The following is a 20,036-nucleotide window of genomic DNA, read 5'->3' as shown; positions in this document are numbered from 1 at the left end:
GTAATCAATGTCCCCAAAACTTCCTACGGCAACACAAACAAGAAGCCTCTTGGAAAACTGAGCTCATTTCTTGTGTTGGCTGAGAAAGGGCTTGAACTCGGGATCGCTGCTTGCGGCTATATTCTGACAGTTTATCAAATAAGTTGACTTTCCGTCACATTTCTGTCTGGGCTGCGTTAAAAATGTACACATGTACCTATGAAGTGGACACTGAGCGTAAATAACCTCTAAAACCCAGTCTTTAAAAGTTAAAAAAATCCCTACAGAGTGGTGGCGTGTCAAGTTCGGGTGCCAACAATGTTGTGTAACCCAAAGGTGCACGTAGACTCAAGGACGTAAGTTTCCACTTGTTTTTCAAATTGTTTTATCGGTGTGAAACTGCAGCTGTTCAGTAATCTCTGAATATAAATACACGTAGGACAGAGAGGGAAACCTTAATACCCAGACACCCTGACATCAAGACTTTCACCAGATCGCTTCAACAGAAATCTGACCATGAAGGTTAGTTTGTCACTTTATATATCTGACGGTTTGACTAAATGTTCATCAGTAGTTTTAATATGTTAACTCTTTAAAACCCGAGCAAGGTGGCTTGGGAAGAGGGCAACAAACAACTTAAGAAATAGCTGAAAATTTGCCAGTAACAAAAAATAAAATAAAATAAATAAATAAATTAATTAATTAACAAAAATGCACAAAAAAATTATTTCTAAAATAAGTTTTATATACAGTGTATTTGATTTTTCTGTAGCAACGTTTTAAATATATAATTGATATGATTATATATATTTCTTACATAATATTTCCCCTAATTTTCTGATAATGTCTAACACCTTGGCTAAATCCCAGACTGGGTACGACGTCAGCACAGCAGAGTTTGTTTTCACATCAGCACCAACCACACTGGCGTCGCTGCGCTCTGGCTGAAGAGGCCAAACTCACAGATGTTCAAACTGTAAATCGTGGTTTTAGCCGTCATTCTGTTTTATCTGTTTTATCTGGAGTTCGGTCAGCAGGCTGAGCAAAGTACTCCAGATGTCCCTCTTCCCAGCAACGCTTTCCAGCTCCTCCTGGGGATCCCAAAGTGATCCAGGTCAGATTAGACATTTAATCCCTCTGGTGTGTCCTGGGTCTGCCCGGGACAAACTCACAGTCGGATGAGCACGGAAACTGTCTGTTGTTGTGCTCAGGAGGATCCTGATCAGATGTTGAGCCACCTGAAATGGTCCCTTTTGACACTGCAACAGCAGCTGAACTCTGCAGGAAAACTTGGTCTTGAAGAAAAAGCAAAATAAAAACTTCTCTTCTGTTCTAGCTGGTTTCTGTCCTCGTCCTCCTCTTGGCTCCGGTGTTGACCAGCTGCTACAAAGTTGTCTTCCCGCTGGACTGCAGCGACATCTATTACAACGACAGGAGCCGACCCAGCGGAGCGTACGCCATCTATCCCATCGGACCCACATCTGGTGTCCAGGTACTGTTTATCAGTGGTATCATATGGCCCAGGTATGTGTATATATATATATATATATATATATTCACCCCCCCCCCATAATGCTTACATTTTCAAAGAAAAAAAAAACTCTAAAAAACTTTAAATATTTAAAAAAATATTTAAAGCTGGATGCCCCTCCCATAAGCCAAAATAAAGGAGCATAAGTCCCTTCCCAGTGCTAGAACAACTATTTGACATGCTCCCCTTTTTTGCACCGCCCTCTCCCTTCCCATAAATAACAAACAGTCCCTTATAATGATAAAAAGCCCTGGATCTAATAATCTGTCCATACTTATACTTGACTAAAGGTACTTACTTGTATTCTGCCACTTTTATCAAAAATAAATACTATTTTACCAACTCTGGCCAATACATTGTTAATAGTAACTGTTGTAAAGTATTCTGTCTCTATGCAGTACTAATTCAGAATCCGAATCTAGTTCGATCGCCAAGTACATTTACATATACAAGGAATGTGACTTGGTGTTTTGGTGCAAAACAATTACCATAAATGACAGACTAAAATAGTGAGTTTAAACAGAATAGAACATAAGATGAAAAATAAAGAAGCAATTTAAATATATAAAATGACAAAACAGAATCTAAAGGACACAAAAAGTATGTTCAAAAGGTGCAATGGAGGGATTGTACTGTGTTTCAGAAGTAGACAGTTTTTCAGAGGTAAATAGTAATTGCAAACAATTTTAAATATACTGATGCTTCTAGTACAACAGATACAAGTAGTCGTAGTTGTAGCACCTGCAGCAGCAGTAGTAGTAGTCGTACAGGTTGTAGCACTCATGTCTAAATGGATCAGGTTTATTAAGTGTGTGTTTCTGTGTGTAGGTGCACTGTGACATGGACTCTCTGGGCGGACGGTGGACGGTAAGTATTTTAACTAGAGAGCTAAATTCTGCTCTTATATATACATTTCTCTTATATTTTCTCTAAATTTTCTGTTAAGAAAAAATGTAAGAAAAGTCAACTCCAGATGCACCAAACGCTCTTAACCACCCAAAATTGCTCTGATCAGGTGAGCTCAACGATAAATCCCAACTCATCTTAAGTCACTTGTCGGCACAGGTAACGCCCCCAAAACACTATATAATAGCAGTTTTGTGCCGTGTGCAAAGACTCTGACACATGAACAAGACTGGAGACATGACACTACAAAAGGCTGAAAAAAGAACAACTTCTGCAGCTGTGTAACTGACGTTTTGTTAAATCAACTTAAACCAAGTAAATGTGATTTCATGAAGATGCACACATGCAAAAAGGTTTAAATAAATTAGAAAAATCAAAATAATTAAAAGACATACATACAATATATATGAGGTCTGGAACCATGAAATGTTCTTTTTGCGTGAAAAATGACTTACAGGAAAAATAGTTGTCAATTAATTTTCTAATTAATCAACTAACTGTTTGAATTAGAATTTGATTAAATAATATTAGTGCATTTTTAAAATGTTCCTCAAATATAAAACTTATTTTTCCTTGTGTTGGACAACAATTTGTGGAGTGCTCTGGACCACTCGTAAATTTTCTCTTACCTCAGAGAAAAGAGCAAAAAGAAGAAAAGAAATGGTGAATCCCAAAAATCAGTGAGTACTAACAATATAAGAACAAACCCTTGATCCGAGCGAAAATAAGAGAAAATTTACCTGTATATAGTTTCTTGCATGAGGCCCAGTGTGTGATATTTTGGGGGGTTTAGTGGCGTCTTGTGGTGAGGACTGCAGCTGAAACTTCTCCTGGTTAGAATTCCTTCAGTGCTGTTCAGGAGCCGCAGAGGTCTCGTTCTCTTCAAAACAAACAAAACATGCGATTAAAACATTGAATTTTCTAGAGCCAGTGTTCGGTTTGTCTTTAGAAATTGTGGAAACACGGCGATGCAACGTGGCGATTTTTGTAGATGAAGACCTACCCCCTATTTTGATATAAATAGCTCATTCTGAGGTAACGAAAACACAACAATTCTTATTGTCAAGCAAGTATACACTAAAGAAATTTGACTTTTGATATTATTCCAGGACAGACCTTGTTGTGTGGTACCAAAAGCTGTCAGATATCTTGTGTTTTTAGCTAGCTGACCCTCCATCCCGTCTCCCCAGGCCTTCCACAGGAGGATGGACGGCTCTGTGAACTTCTACCGGCCCTGGAATTACTACAAGACGGGCTTCGGCAGCGCTGCTGGAGAGTACTGGCTCGGTGAGAAACCAGGCTAAACCTTAGGGACTGTTTGGTGCATTTTACGCGCTTTTCAATCTTCATTTTTCTATAATTTTGGCTGTGTTCATGCATTAGCATGAATTTTGGCAAGATTGTGTATCTGAGTGTAATCAGTGAATTTGCAGCTCAGCTCCTACAATAAGTCTAAAATACACTGTGGAAACTAAATAGTTACATTCAGACTGTTCAGGTCCAAAAACGCTCCATTGAAACCCATTCAAACTGACATTTTTGATCCCACAGCCATCAGAGCAGAAAAACAGGACTTGTATTATTTCTGGGTGTCATTCTGGGCTTTTGACTCTGAATTTGTCATTTTGACTATTTTCCACCTGATGAGGTCATTTTGACCATATTTGGCATATGGAGAAAATACATGCTAAAAAAAAAACCCTTTCTACTTAGCACATACTATATTGAAAATAATTCATGTTTCGTATTTTTGTTTTTTTTTCTGTTTAAAAACATAGTGGCGTAAAGACAAAACAACAACAACTGGCACATGAAGGGTTAAAATTGAATAATAATGATAATAATAAAATGAATAATTATTTGATATTTATGATTAGGACTGATCTTGGCTAAAAAAAAATAACATTATACATTAATATGATTTTCTACTTTAATGAAGTTTAATTAAAGTAGAAAATCATATTAATGTATAATGTTATTTATCGCTTGAAAAGTGTGTTTTCAGTGCAGAACTGCATGTTTGTGAGCATTTGACAATGCATAAAAAAAGTACAGACATTTTAATTTTAATCTAAAGACATGGTTGCATCACGACAAAAACCTGGCATTTAAAAGGCTAAAATCCTAAAAGAACATACAAACATCTATATTTGATATTTATGATTAGGACTGATGTGGGTTAAAAAAATAACTCAGTAAAATAAGAAAATATAGAATTTTTAAAATTTGATTTTACAAAGCGCATTTTGTGCACATATGAGTGTCTGTAATATTAAAGGGTTAAAACCCCTAAACCTCCAAGGGTTCAAACTCAAGACATTGTTAAATTAGCTGTTTCTATAAATGTGTTTTCAGGTCTCGAGACTCTCTATAACTTGACTCTGAGGAAGAGGTACGAGCTGCTGGTCGACATGGAGGACTTCAGTGGAAACAAAGCGTTCGCTCGTTACTCCGCGTTTTCCATCGACTCAGAGTCCCACGGATACACACTGCATGTGTCTGGATTCATTGATGGGGGGGCAGGTGAGTCCGTGGAGGTGATGGTTTAATGAACACGATCTCTCAAAAGGCTTTGATGGAGTTTCTGCAGATTTGACACAAACGCCAGAATTTGGTCACTGTGACCTCACAAAACATGTTTTTGGTCAAAACTCAAGAATTCATTTACTATTTGAGACAAGTGTCTAAAATGACGAAGTGATGACACGTTTTAGCCGAACCATATTTTTCTGATCATACTTGTGTTTCTGTAGGAGACTCCCTGAGCGCTAACGACGGATTTAAGTTCTCCACCTTCGACAGAGACCAGGACACTTATGAGGGCGGGAACTGTGCCAAAAGGTATCTGGGGGCGTTCTGGTACAGAAGCTGTCACTCTACAAATCCAAACGGGGTTTATCGTTGGGGGGCTGATGACACGATCTCTCATATTGGGATGGAGTGGTCCACCTGGAAAGGTTATGACTACTCCCTGAAGTCCCTCAGCATGAAGATCCGTCCTGCGCAGTAGCTCTCCAGGACCGACATACAGCAGGACATCAGACGATTTTATTTACTCTTTTCGCTCTGTAGTATGTAAACTCACATGATCTTTAAGTGGAAACAGAGAAAATTAATCTCGATGTTGACGAGTGTGTTTACTGCGAACATAATTGCAGCAAAGGCAAAAAAGATAAATAAACAGAATTACAACTTCGCAATTGTGTGTTTTCACAAACCAGTCGCACTTTCAGTTTCCGTCCATGTCTGTGAAAACAGACGCAGTTTACAGATTAGTGTCAACAGTTCAGCATCTGATCAAATGTCTCCAATTTCTGTTCCTATAAAACGTCATAACTTCATCATTTTATCCGATTAGACGTTTGTATGACATTTTGTCACCATTGGCAGGTGAACTCTTGAATTGTTGCCAAAAGCATGTTTTGTGAGGTCAAAGTGATCTTAAACTGCCACATTCAAATCAGTTCATCATTGAGTCCAAATGAGCGTTTGTGCTAAATTTAAAGAAATTCCCTCGTTCTTGAGGGGTTTTCCTGAGATATCAGTTTCACGAGAAAGGAAACCTTAATAATGCCTCCGGCCTCAGATATCGCCGGCGTGGAGGCATAACAAAGAAAACACAGATATATAGAACATTTTTTTAAAAAGAAAAAAAGTTTCTCGACCCAGTCAACATGTAAACTGAAGATCAATAGTTCACAAAAATATTTCAACTTATGTTTTAAAGTGTGTAAATTCTGTCAAACAGCTGCCGATGGATAAAAATGCCTCTGCTGGTTAAGATGTTACGTTCAGTCTGCTAACTGCAGCAAAACACTCGACCACGTGTCCACGCAACATTCGATGGAGGTTTGAAACTGTGATGTGAATGATTACCAGCTGTAAAGTGACAATAAAAGAAAAGTGGAGCAGAAAACTGGTGAGATCTGATGTCTTCACTTTGTCTCCTGTGTCTTTCTGTCTCAATAGACTCCTCGTGTTTTCGTGTTTGCGGGTAAATCGTCTTTAAATCGACAGGTTTTTGGTTAGATGCCTGAGATAAAGATTAAACAAGTGTTTCACTGCTGGAAAGATTGCCCTTAAATAAAACTTGTCCATCTCTGCGACAGAAAGACGTGAATACCTTTGAGTTTGGTGCAACATAATCAGAAAACAGAGACAAGGGATGCTACAACTCCCAGAATGCACTGCGCCGCACCAAACCAATAAATGCTCTCGCTGGTAATGTGAACTCGTACGTGTGAAACAATGGCAATAAACGATCTCGTACTAGAAAAATCGGTATCGGCTCTGAAGAAACAATACATTCACGAGGCCTGTAAAGCCGGGGCTCATGTGGTGCAGCGTAACCCACAAAAATCATGGAGCACAATACTGTTTTTAGGGGGCACAGATTTTATAGACACTACTATAGCCTTTACAATGTCAGTGCTGCAGTGCATCATGATTGAAATGGTTTGCTTTTTGGAAGAGTGGGGTTTAATTTGCCGATGAGGAATGTGGAGTTTTGCAATCTGCTGATTATTTGCAAAGAAAGATGAAGTTATACAGTTGCTGCTGCACAAGAAAATGGAGAAGTCCCGTCGTCACACTGTGCTGCTCAGAGACTGATTCAAGCTCGCGTCCACACATCACTGTGAGGTGAAAGTTCAGTTGTGCAGAGCATTAGGCTTCAAGCGTTTTTCATTTCGTATTTCTGCATTTCCAGCAATGCTTTAAAATCTATTTCTGCTGGCAGCATTCACACTGCAATTTCTACAGGAAATGCATGCTCTACTTACGCGTATTTTCTCCCCTAAAAAAGGGAGTTCATCCCTATGACCACTAGAGGGCAGCAGTGTATAATCATTATTGTTTGTAGAAAGTAAGGAAAGCAACATCCTCCCAACAGATGTTCAACAACAGATGTGCCTTTAAAACAGCAGTCCAACAACCAATCGGTGACGTCACAGTAGCTACGTCCAATAATTTATACAGTCTATATATACATATGTCATATTCACTGTCTTACACTGGATTTAACACTTCTGTATAACTTGAATACATTGAAACTCAAAAGAAACAAAAGCTAGATCTAGACAAAAACTGGAAGCAATAGTCATTTAGTTACGGTTTTGTAAGAACTGTCTAAACTCCAGGATGAGGATCGTGTGGTACGGTCAAAAGCTCTGGAACAAGCAAGAAAACGAACCTCGATTTGAGAACGTTTTATCATCTGGTGTTTCCGAGGTCAAAAATGAACAGTCTCACTCCGAAACAAAACAGCTTGATAACACCTTGAATTCATTTATTACTTGTAAAATCTGTGCTATCTGCGGTCACCGATCTATAATCTGTAAGCTCAGGTGAGAGACCTTTGGAGTGCGAGATTACCTGTTTATCAGTTAGATAACAGCTGAACTTCTCCGGTGGATCTAAGCTGGGAAACAGACCTCAGATCAGACTCGCTCAACACAAACACACTTTTTCTCCTGGTTTTACACTGAAGGTGAGTTCCAGCATGTCATTTTTACTCAGTTTATGACTGATTTTGCGTCTGAATGCTGCCTGTTTTTCCTCTGTGGAGTCCAGAACTTGTGGTGGCTGAACGGAAAACGACCTCAGAGCAGCCTTTTGAGCAGAAATAAGTAGCTTTTCACCATGCAGTGATTTACGGCAGCTGTTTAATAACCCTTTAAGAACTGGGATCATCAGCAGTTTCCTTGAGCTGCATTCAGATAAGTAAACTGGTTTAATTTCCTTTGAAAAACATGAGGAAAAAGGCAGGGAACAACTTGGAAATGTCCCACAAATTGCAAGAAATTAGTAAAGTTGACAAGAAAATTACTTGAAAATGTGTTTTTTAAATAGGGCAAAATCAAAAAAAAAAAAAAATTAAAAACATAAATTATAAAAATGTCAGGAAAACTATATTCATAATTCTAATAATGATATATTTAAAATAATGTTTTTAAAAAAACATTTATCTATATTTTTTAGATACTATATATACTTTTTTCCCCTCTTGTTTATTTTTGTTTTTTAACTGATATATATTTGTTTATCTATTTAATTATTTTTACATTTCTTGATGTTTTTGGAGAATGTTACCTTAACTTTTAGACCTTCTGAAAATTAAAAGAAAACTTGCCATTGAAAATGTTACGAAAATGTTGCATTGGTTGCATTATAACATTCTTAGAACGTTTTTAGAACCCAAAATTGCTAGCTGGGTACTGTCCTTGTCCCCGTATACAAGTGCTGGAGGAGAACCCGTTTATTGATGAAGTATGTCCGGCAGTGCCACGGTTGGTGCTGATATGCCCCCTTACAGCAAGTCGCTGCTGGAGCTTTTAATGGTTGACATATTACGTCACAAGTTAGCAAACAAGGCAAACGAGTGCTTAAAATTACAAAACCAATTTTCGAAATAAGCTATTATGATATTAACTTACTTTCTCTAAGTTTAAAAAAAATGATAATTTCCTAAATCTACTAATTTCTTGCAATTCTTGGAGCTTTTCTCACCAAGTCGTGCATTGCCTCTTCCTCATGTTTTTGAAAGAAATTGCATCAACTTGCTCAGAGCTCAAAAGTTTAAATACTTGTGAAAGGCGTCTGAAAGCAGCAAGAAAAGTGACGTCGCTCCCGGTTTCAAAGGGTTAATGTAACAAAAACACAAACCTTGCTTTACACTTTCAGGTGTGAAAAGGCTCTTGGATACTTTTTTAAAAAAAAATGATTTAAGAACTTGGGAGTTACTAGCTGATGGTTTCTACAGTCTGTAAAGGATTTTACATTTAAACTTCACAAAGGATTTTTGAACAGCTGGTGCAACCAACACTCGGGTTTACTCGTTTCTCTTTCATACTCTGGATCATTTTGGGTTCTAAACGGGACATCCCAACATGAACCTATAGTTTGGTCACATTACTCAGGAGACTCTATTAAAAGAATAAATCTGAAATGACTTCAAAACTCACCCAGTGTTTTCCCTCCAGCGCTGACGGGCAGAATGGCCGGCAGGAAGACGGCGTGTTGCGGTCTTTCTGCTCTGGAGGTCACGCTGGGCGTCCTGTTCATCATCATGACGGCTGTGAGCGTGACGCTGATCGCACTGATGGCTACCTGGAAAACAGAAACAGGTGAGCACAATCACATTGGAGCACCAAACGTGGATTAATCCGCCACTGCAAATAGACCCCAAACATTCTGCTATTTCTCCCTGTTTGATTGGGGAAGAAATATAATGGCCAACTGATTTAGGAATAAACTGAGCCTTTAAAAAAGGAACCATATATTTGTGGGTTTTTTTTTGAGATTTAAGCTAAGATTCCCACTCGACCAGACTGTAACCAAAGTCCAGCAGTGAAGGTGCTGCACTTGTTAGTGCTCCTCTAATATCAATAGCAGTAGCAGACAGGGTGGCAGGGTACATCGGCGCTACAGAGCACCATTTGTGGCTTGGTAATGAAGCAGTGTATATATATATATATATATATATATATATATATATACATACACACATATATATATACACGTATATATATATAAGTATATACTGTATGTATGTATGTATATATATACATTTTTAGCCTGCAAAAGGATGCTCGTAGCCCACACAAAGGATTTATTTCACCACAGCAGAAGACGGCATATTTGTAATGTTCACCAACACTCATCGCGCCTGTTTTTGTAAACACCAGCATATTGACGATGTATCAGGATTTTGAAGGATTACCCCGTTTCATAAGAAAAGTTTTCATGCACGTGTTCTTGTAACTCAGCTCCATGGGGCAAGAGGGAACATGGAAATGAAGGGTAGAGTTAAAAAATCTGATATAAGTTTTAGCCAAATCATCTCAGGAAGTAATGTAACCACTAGATGGCACCAAAGTCAACTTTGAGTGATTCAACAAAAAATAAAATAAAAGAAGTCAGGTTTGTTGTTTACAAACAAACTTATACTACAAAACATTTGACAAAAAAGTCAGCATCAACTAAACATTGACTGTGATGGGTTTTGTTTTTGCAACAAGTTTCAAGTCACTGGAGTTGGATTTTCATAAAAAGTAAAGGAAATTACTCTAAAAACTGACAATAATTTGGTGAATTAGAGCAGCAGTATAGTCCTTTAAAAATAACAGTTACCATTCTCTGTTGCATCGTCAGGTCCAGATCCAGTCACTCCAGAACCTCAGCACAAACCGTACCTGATTGGAGTGGGCCGAGGCGACTGCACAGGGCCTCCAGCCGATATCCCTCTGGTCAGTAACAACACACACACACACACACACACACCTGCTGTCAACATAGACGACTACCAGGTGTCCACATAAACTGTAAGACTTCCAGGTCTCCATGTTGTGATGGTAATTATTCCCAAGTATCCACTTAGACGATGGCGACCTCGAAGTGTCCACATAGACGGTAAGAACTTCAAGATGTCCATGTAGAATTGTTAATGACTTACAGGTGTCCAAATAGACTATCATGACTCACAGGTGTCCACTTAGATGGTAACAACTTTCAGGTATTCACATATATGGTAGCAACTACCAAGTGTCTTCATTAAGAGGCACCGTCATCCAGGTGTCCACGGAGAGATGGTAACAACTCCAAGGTGTCTTTTTGGACAACAGTGACTTCCAAATGCCCACATAGGCTGTAATGACTCCCAGGTATCCAGATGTCCACTTAGACTGGAATCTCTCCTGGTTGTCCAATTAAGCCAGAATGTAGTGTTTAGCAGCAAAAACAACTTAAAATGCGTAATTGTCATGACTTTTTGCTGGACTTGCTTCAAAATTTGAGATTATTGGCGCTCCAGTGTCCTCCTTTGTACCCTGGTCCAACACATGGTTCCAAGAGACTCTCAAATTTGGACCTATCTAGTCCTGAATCTCAGCACCAAATCAGACAAATTTTACATCCCAAAAGCTAACCTGATCTTCAAGTTATGTGTGGGACTAACCTGAAACATATTTAGTTCTGTGGTACCAGAAACTCAAACTCAAACGGAGAGTTTCCCATATTCTCTGTATCTCAATGCAAAGTTTTTGGAGACTCTGAATCACTTGTTTGCAGATGATGTGGTTCTGTTGGTTATGTCAGACCTTGACCTCCAGCACACACTGTCTAGTCTGAAGCAGTCAGGATAAAAGATAAAAGACACAAAAGATAAGCTGCACTTTACTGTCTTCTATCCATATACAGTGCAGTACAGCACCTACAGGAAGTAACTGTGTTTCCTGGGTCATGGTGCAAAACTAAAGAATGAACTAAAGGTGCAAACGACAGGAGAAGACAACAAAAAGGTACAGGGACAAACATATAGATGAATCATGGAACAGCTACTGACGGTGTTTAATGCCACGTATTAGCAGGCGCAGGGCACACAGTACAGTTCAACACTTCAGCAAAGTCTGTCCTCAAGGTATCTGGAAGCCTGGTTAGTACGGAAGCTGCACCAGGCCAAAAGGCAGGTGAGCGGTTAATGACGTTTGCCCAAACACACACACACACACACACACAGGTCAGTTCAATAACAGGTAATGGTACTGTGTAGGAGCATGTAGGAGACATAGTCGTGGAGCCGGAGAGTACAGAACCAGGTAAGCACGCAGTCCCGGCAGACGAACCAGAGGGACATTAATCATCTCATTACAGTGTAATGTCCTGGGAGTCCTGGCATTCATGTGGATGCCACCTGACACACTCCACCCACCCAAACACTGTTGCAGACCAAGTACATGGCAAAGGCACTCCCCGATTAGTGCATGAATATAATTATGTGTGTGTATGTGTGTTCAGATGGGTTATGCAAAGCCTCAGCAGACAGCTGCAGGCATACACACTCGCCTGTACAGTCGAGCCTTCATCATCGACGACGGGAGGCGGAGAGTCGTGTTCGTCACTGCAGACGTAGGGATGATATCACAGAGGCTACGCCTGGAGGTGAACACACACACACACACACACACACACAAACACACAAAGTACACATAGGTAATAGAAGATGTATTTAGATAATTTACTTAAGTAAAAGTATTTCAGAGAACAAAAATACTCAATTACAGGTAGAAGTCTAGCATGCGTACTAGTTACGTAGTTATGTAAGTAGCAAACTTTGTTTTTACGTTTACTTCTTTCGGCTTAGGCAACAAGAGCGATTGGTTAGGTTTCAAAAAATACATAATGATTTGGCTTAAAATAAGTTTGTTACTTATGTAATGTAATATAACATGACACATCTCTAGTATGCGCCACATACATAGTTATTACTTTAGATTTTATACAGGACACAAACAGCCGGGCCCCAGGCGTAAGTCCAGAGTTTATTTGACCCATTCATATTCACTCCCGCCCGCCCTATGTAGACTTTCTTCCTTGTTTTAAAGCCATAACTGCACGGAGCGTCAACAAAATAAGATTAAAGAATGTATGTAAATAAAAACGTGTGTTTGCATGCAGGTTCTGCAGGCGCTGAAAGTGAAATACGGGGATCTGTACCGTCAGGATAATGTGGTCCTGAGTGGGACTCACACTCACTGTGGACTGGCCGGATACTTCCAGTACACGCTGTTTATGATCAGCAGTAAAGGTTACATGAAGGCGTCCATCGAGCCGCTGGTCAATGGCATTGTCAAGGTGTGTATGTGTGTGTGTGCGTGTGTGTGTGTGTGTGTGTGTGTGTGTGTGATTAACTGATTAGTTGCAGAGACTAAATAAAACACTGAACTTTAACAGAAGATAGACATGGCCAGGTGAACCGTGCATATCTCTTTAAGTAAAACTACCATCAGTATATAAACACAGCCTTATGTACTCTTAAATTGTATTTCAGTATAATTATTGTTTCCAGAATATAGACATATCCATGACATAAAAATCTATTTTTGAATGTAAAACTTTGTTTCCAGTATATAGACAAAGCTTGATGTAATGTACTAACAATTTAAATCTTTTTTTCCAAAACACAGACATAATCCAACATAACATTTAACTTCTGAAAGAACGAACTTGTTACCCAAAGAACAGACATAACCTGATGTACTATGTGTTAATGAGTCATACCTTGTTTCCAGAGTATAGACATAGCCCACAGTAACATGAGGCCAGGCAGGATTTACAGGAGCCAAGGAGAGCTGGACGACAGCAGCATCAACAGAAGTCCTCACTCCTACCTGAACAACCCAGAGGAAGAGAGACACAGGTACAGAGAGACACAGACAGAGAGGGACAGAGAAAAGGTGGTAAACTGCTCATTTTATAGATACAATGAACAAATATTTAGATGCAACGCATTTGTTTTTGCTCCCATTTTGGTCACAAATTTGTTAAAATCTGTGTTAGTAAGCACTTTTCTAAGAAAATCCATCCACCTGATAGGTGTGACTGATTAAACAGCATCATTACAACACAGGTAAGCACTGGAATGATCACCATAAAGACACTCTAAAATGTGCAATATGATCAACAACACAATGCCACACCTGTGTGCTCATTAACACGGATTTTAACAAATTTGTGCAGAAAATTTGAGAGACATAATTCTAAAAAGTGCTTGAAAAATGCATTCGATCTTTAACTGAAACCTGTGGAAAGAAAAAAAAATCCTTTATTTTTCCTTTATTGCTTAAAGTTGTTATTCATGCTTCAGGTATAAGTGGAACACAGATAAACAGGTGTTGGTGTTGAAGTTCACGGACCTGGACGGAGACGGTATCGGTATGCTGAGGTAAAAACACACAGCACCTTCCCGTCATAATAATACTAACAAAACAATATCACAGTGATTAAATGTAAAGACTCTGGTCTGACTTTCAATATGACTCTGTCCCTCCTCACAGCTGGTTCGCTGTCCATGCCGTCAGCATGAACTACACCAACCAAATGGTGAGCAGCGACAACATGGGCTACGCCTCCTACCTGATGGAGCAGGACAAAAACCCTGGAGAGCTACCTGGAAAGGTATTAAACATTGGGTGCCAGAGGGAATAAAAAAGCATCAAAATAGAGCTTGTTTATATAAAAAAAAAGGCAGTTTCATTTTCTAGCATCCCCAACAGAGGTCCTAGATAGGATCCTATTGTCCTACCTAGGACAAATTCTAGTAATGTCCCAAAAGCCAGTAAGTGTCCTGAATTTCTTGAATCTTTGAAACATCCTAAAAATCTTTAAAAAACATCCTAAAAGTCTGGAAATATCAGAAACGTATTCTAGAAATGTCCGAAAAACCTATAAAAATAGTATATGTAATATATATTTCCTGAAACCCTAAGAAATGTGATGAAGTCTTAGAAATGTCTTAAAATCCTAGAAATGTGCTGAAATCCTTGAAATATCCTAATTCCAAGAAATGTCCTAAAATCCTAAAACTATAGGTTTGTATGTATTGGGGATGAGGTCATCTGAGACACAAAATGCAGGTCCAATCTCCATTTTTTTTTATTTTTTAAACTAAACCTAAAAAGTACGACAGACTATGTGTGTGTGTGTGTGTGTGTGTGTGCGCTTTCAGGGAGGCTTTGTTGCTGGTTTCTCTTCAAGTAACCTCGGCGATGTGAGTCCGAATACCAGAGGGCCTCACTGTATGAACACCGGACTACCCTGTGACTACCTGAACAGCTCCTGCCCTGTAGGAGGGGTGAGAAAGCACACACACTCACACACACACACACACACACACACACTCAATACAATAATACAGTAAACAGGAACCGTATGTCTTTCAGACTATGATGTGTAAAGCGTTTGGACCTTCGGACGACATGTTCGACAGCACGAAGATCATCGGACACAAAATCTACAGTAAGGCCAAGGTATCTGTCTGTGTGATTAATAATTAGTAGTATTACTTAATTTTAATAAAAGTGTATGAATGTAATCGATGAAAAGTTCTCACAAAACACTTGTTTTAACTACACTGTGGGGACATCAAGCGTGTCACACAGTGCTTCGCGGGGACTTGCATGCCTAATAAGGACAAAAACCCATGTCCCCACAGGGTACACTTGTTACTCTAAGGTGAGGACATGGCTTTTAGTAAGTGTTGAATTAAAGGTCAATTTTGTGTTTTCACAACTGATGAAATGTGTGAATGTGTGTGTTGCTGCCCCCTGCAGGAGCTGTATGCTAACGCAGTTGAAGAGGTGACTGGCTTCCTTCACTCGGCCCATCAGTGGGTCAACATGACGAATGTTACAGTTCAGATCGACGACACACATACGGTCAGCAACAACGAAAACATATTACAGACAACAGGTTAAAGCCATGCTCCCATACTTAATATCAATTTGTATATGTGTCACATGTCCAAAGACAGCCTATTAAGACAGTGAACTGCTGATTTTGGTGGTTAAAGGTCATTGTGACTTTGCTTCCACCTCATTGGAGTGAATGCAATTGGAAAAAAACACCTTGAGGGATTTCTTTCAAAATTGTCACAAACATCCACTTGGACTCATGAATGAAATCATTAGATTTTGGTTGTCAATTAATTTAACCTTAATGAATTTCAGTGCATCAATATTTGCGTATATGTCTCTGTGTATCAGGTCAGCACATGTAAACCAGCTCTGGGTCACAGTTTTGCAGCAGGAACAACAGATGGAGGAGGAGACCTCAACTTCACTCAAGGTGATTCTACGGTCTCTCCAAAATGATTCTGTCATTTTGCTGTTATCGGTTTGAACCCCTATAAACCCGACGGTCTCTCTCTGTGAAGGCGCTGTGGAGGGCGACCCATTCTGGGACGGGATCAGAGACGCTCTCCTGGGTGAGCCATCCAATCAGACACAGGAGTGTCATCATCCCAAACCAATCCTGTTCAACACGGGAGAGGTGAGGACAAGCCCTTAAACAGACACAACCAGTCTGCGATGGTTGAAAATGATGTTAAGGTAGTGGTGTGTTACTGTTTGTGCACGCACAGCTGTTATGTGTTTTGTGTGTGTGTGTAGATGAACTGGCCTCTACCGTGGCATCCTCAGATCATCGATGTTCAGATCATCACCATCGGCTCTGTGGCTGTTGTAGCTGTTCCTGGAGAGATGACGTAATGTTTTATTAGTACTTATAAAATAACACAATGCAAATGATAATACATGTGAAATATGAAATACGAAAGGAAAATACACAAATCAAGTAATAATATACAATACTACTAACGAAAATATATAATACTATTGATAATATTTACACTACAGATGAGAATGTATAATACGAACAATAATACAGGACACAACTAATGAAAATACATAAGATAATTAATATATACCACTACTAATAAAAATATATGAAATGTTGTTCTATTGCATAACATCTGTAACAGTGTCCCCTACACTACAGCAAAAACACACACTGATGGAAAATCAGGTCATTGGCAGTGAAAGAGTTAAAAAAAAAGAAAAAGAAACAATGGGTTAAACTGCTGCTGACTGATGACATGTTGTGGACTGATCTAGCAGCAGCAGTTTGACATGCAGCATAATGCAGTGTATGTAGTACTGGAGGAGCGAAACCATGGCAACACGGGTGAAACCAAAGCACTTTATGCTTATCATTATCAGTTCTATTTATCAGCCAAAATTTTATTATTATTATCAGCATATGACACAAGTCCAATTATCAGGCTGATAATTATCGTGCATCCTTATTGAAAATACATAGTAGCCTATTATGAATGACAATATATAATACCACTAATAAAAAATATTTGTGTGTTGTGAAGTGTGTAAACTTTGTCAGTCCTTCCCATATTTTAAGAACCGCTTATCCGATCTACTTTATACTTGGCGGGTGTTTGCTGGGGACTAAAAGATGTGCAGTGTAGTATGGTTTGGGTTGCATATTTCATTGTGCTTTAGGGGCCTTCTGTACATTATTTTGGGGGTACAGTGAGTTGGAATAGCAATAGCCTAAATCTCCAGATTTTTCATATCCTGACCTCATGATAAATGTATCCTCACTTTGTTTCTTTGCTCTGCACACTAACAGCACCATGTCGGGGAGGAGGTTAAGAGAAGCTGTCAAACAGGTGAAACACAATGTTGACATATACATAAGTAATGCATCACACCTGCAACATGTCATGTGATGGTACCGTGTTTGTGTGTGTGAGACAGGAGCTCGAATCAGAGGGGGCATTCAGGGATTCGGTGGTGGTGATCGCAGGCCTGAGTAACGTGTACACGCACTATATCACCACCTTTGAAGAGTACCAGGTACGTGGCAGCTGAGACTCATAGGCACTGTAGTGTCCACCAAACTCACAGAAATATAAAGTAAATTAACTACACTGACGGTTCATCATGAACTGAGAGCTGTGTTTTTCAGGTGCAGCGGTATGAAGGAGCCTCCACCATCTACGGTCCACACACGCTCAGTGCCTACCTGCTCAAATACCGAGACCTCGCCAGAGCCATCGCACAGGTGAGACTGACAGGTTACACCTTTAATGAAAAGCACTGAGACAGTATTCTTATGCTGGATTTCAATTGTTATTGATTGCTGTAATTTGTGAAAAAAAATAATCTTCTCTGCCTCATAGTTTGGTCAGATCTGAACACAGACATTAAACTTTGTTTATTTTTTTTATTTAATGACGCTTTCACTTTGGGACGATCTCAAATGTCTGTTGTATATTCGAATAAACATCCATAAATTTACTCAGAAGCAGTAAAGTGGGTCAGGGTAGGCAAGGTGGTTAGTGCCTACCCGATCATATATTAATAGTATTTGCAAATTGCAGTGGTACTCCGTGGTCGCAAAATGTGACTAAATCGTCACGGTCTTGAGCTCTGCAAAGGCATCTGTGTATTTTTGTGGGAGACCGACATAGAAGAGAGCTAGAGAACCATTTGATGTTTGGGATACAGTCATTTTATATATTGCACGTGGAACAAGCCACAATTCATGGAGTATATTTGATATATATTGCCCACCCCTAAACCTTTTGGAAAAAGTTAGTGTAGAGACGTAAATTAACAAATATTAGGTGAAAATAATAACTTTTCTGCTTTCAGGACAGAGTGTCAGATCTGCCGGGAGGACCACAGCCTCCCTTCTTTGAGAAGAATCTCTTTAATCTGCTGCCTGATGCACCTGTTGATAAAAAACCAGAGAACAGCAGCTTCGGAGACGTCTTGCAGCAGGTCTACCCCGTCTACAGACAGGTAGGACATTCAGTCTCCCTCTGTGGCGACCCCCAGGGCTCAGTACCAGGCCCAGTTTATTTAACACTGAAGATGCTGCTGCCCTTTGCTCACTTTCCTTTTTTAGTTTGAACTATATTGGTTTTCTACCACCGTTTTGCTGACGACACCCTGTTGTTTTTATATGAACGTAACTAAGTATTTTAATGTTTTTCAGGGTGATGTGGTCTCTGTCACGTTTGTAGCAGGGAACCCCAGACATTCTGGAGACATTGTAAGACCAGAAACTTCTTTATCTTTTTTATTTAGTTTTGTATTTGTTTCATTATTCCTCTGTCTCTCTGCAGTTTTGTTATTTTGTTTCTTGCTTTCTGTCTAACCACCTCTGTATTGTTGTCCCTTACAGAGAGATAAAACTTTTGTTACAGTGGAGATTTATGACAACCGAACAAACACCTGGGAGGTTGTCCATACTGATGCATCATGGGAGACCAGGTAATTTACATAGACCAGGTAGCGTTAAGCATAGACATTTATATACACATAGATGCCACATTGCTCACTGAATTGTGCGTTGATATCGCTGCCATATTGGTGTGCAGGACAATTCTTTTCCAAGGGTTTTGGCTCCCATCCCAATTTGTTTTGTACATATTTGCGAATAGTATCTAGAAACATGCCTCCTAACTTTTATTAAAGGGGAATACCAGTCAAGGTGGCTTTTGGCGTACGCCAAAAGCCTAAAGGGGAATACCAGTCTAAAGGGGAATACCAGTCAAGGTGGCTTTTGGCGTACGCCAAAAGCCACCTTGACTGGCCGAAAACACTGACAGAACAGTGCTATTTGAAGAGTTTGGAGTGAGAATGGGCTGGGACTAATGCAGACAAATGGCGGTAACATTAGGATCTCCGTAGACGAGAAGCTGTTCCCTATGTAGATAAACAGCTCAATCTAAAGTAACAAAAACACAGCAATTCTTATTTTTAGGTGAATATACACTTAAGTAAACATACTTGTTATATTATATGACACTAACCTTTAACTCCAGTTGTATTTGAGAACTTTATAGGACGTCTCTCTCTGCAGGTTTCACTGGCTAAAGGGTTCGAATCAGCAGAGCAACTCTACCATCGAGTGGCACATTCCCCCGTCGGCCCCCAGCGGCTCCTACAGGATCAAACACTTCGGACACTACAAACAGTGGAAAGGCCTTCGACCCGTCATCACGCCATACGAAGGCACGTCAGACATCTTCAGAGTCGCCGCCAGCTTTTACTATCAGTGAGATTCCTGCAAGGTCCCAGCTCCTGAACATCGCCTCTCAGAAAGCCTCCGAACTTTCTGGAACAAGTCTGTTTTCAGGACCTGAAACAAAACACACTTACAAGCTCATAATACGGATAACACACCAGGAAACTGCAAAAATAAAACAAATATCATGCCTCATGAGTCACAGTGCATGAATTCATTCATTACGGTCAAA

The 20,036-nt window shown here is 39.6% G+C and overlaps 2 protein-coding genes and 1 long non-coding RNA gene across 3 annotated transcripts; 2 read left to right on the top strand and 1 right to left on the bottom strand.

Annotated features, from left to right (window-relative positions):
* Positions 1-399: 399 nt before the first annotated feature.
* On the top strand, positions 400-6,332 carry LOC121958735 (microfibril-associated glycoprotein 4-like). The gene is made up of 6 exons (XM_042507841.2): positions 400-501; positions 1,316-1,471; positions 2,339-2,377; positions 3,607-3,703; positions 4,772-4,939; positions 5,170-6,332. Exons 1-6 carry the CDS (start codon positions 496-498, stop codon positions 5,424-5,426), a joined length of 723 nt encoding a protein of 240 aa, XP_042363775.2. The 5' UTR covers positions 400-495; the 3' UTR covers positions 5,427-6,332.
* On the bottom strand, positions 3,161-10,678 carry LOC148186270 (uncharacterized). Its single transcript, XR_015774944.1, has 3 exons — positions 10,547-10,678; positions 9,379-9,523; positions 3,161-3,296 (listed from the first exon to the last, which is right to left on the bottom strand). It is a non-coding gene; the product is annotated as an uncharacterized LOC148186270 (long non-coding RNA).
* On the top strand, positions 7,791-20,002 carry asah2 (N-acylsphingosine amidohydrolase 2). The gene is made up of 21 exons (XM_088069828.1): positions 7,791-7,904; positions 9,397-9,540; positions 10,568-10,662; positions 12,209-12,352; positions 12,869-13,045; positions 13,483-13,610; positions 14,058-14,135; positions 14,248-14,368; positions 14,919-15,044; positions 15,133-15,219; positions 15,523-15,627; positions 15,955-16,036; positions 16,125-16,240; positions 16,360-16,454; positions 17,396-17,435; positions 17,524-17,622; positions 17,735-17,830; positions 18,424-18,573; positions 18,770-18,826; positions 18,959-19,047; positions 19,640-20,002. The coding sequence occupies exons 2-21, from the start codon at positions 9,411-9,413 to the stop codon at positions 19,836-19,838; spliced, it is 2,214 nt and encodes a 737-aa protein (XP_087925954.1). The 5' UTR covers positions 7,791-7,904; positions 9,397-9,410; the 3' UTR covers positions 19,839-20,002.
* The last annotated feature ends 34 nt before the right edge of the window (positions 20,003-20,036 follow it).

This window comes from Plectropomus leopardus, chromosome 19 (genome assembly GCF_026936395.1).
Source record: "Plectropomus leopardus strain MGB_pleo_1.0 chromosome 19, ASM2693639v1, whole genome shotgun sequence".
NCBI classification, from domain to species: Eukaryota; Metazoa; Chordata; class Actinopteri; order Perciformes; family Serranidae; genus Plectropomus; species Plectropomus leopardus.
Note: the sequence above shows the minus strand (reverse complement) of the source record. Positions and strands in the feature narration are given on the sequence as shown.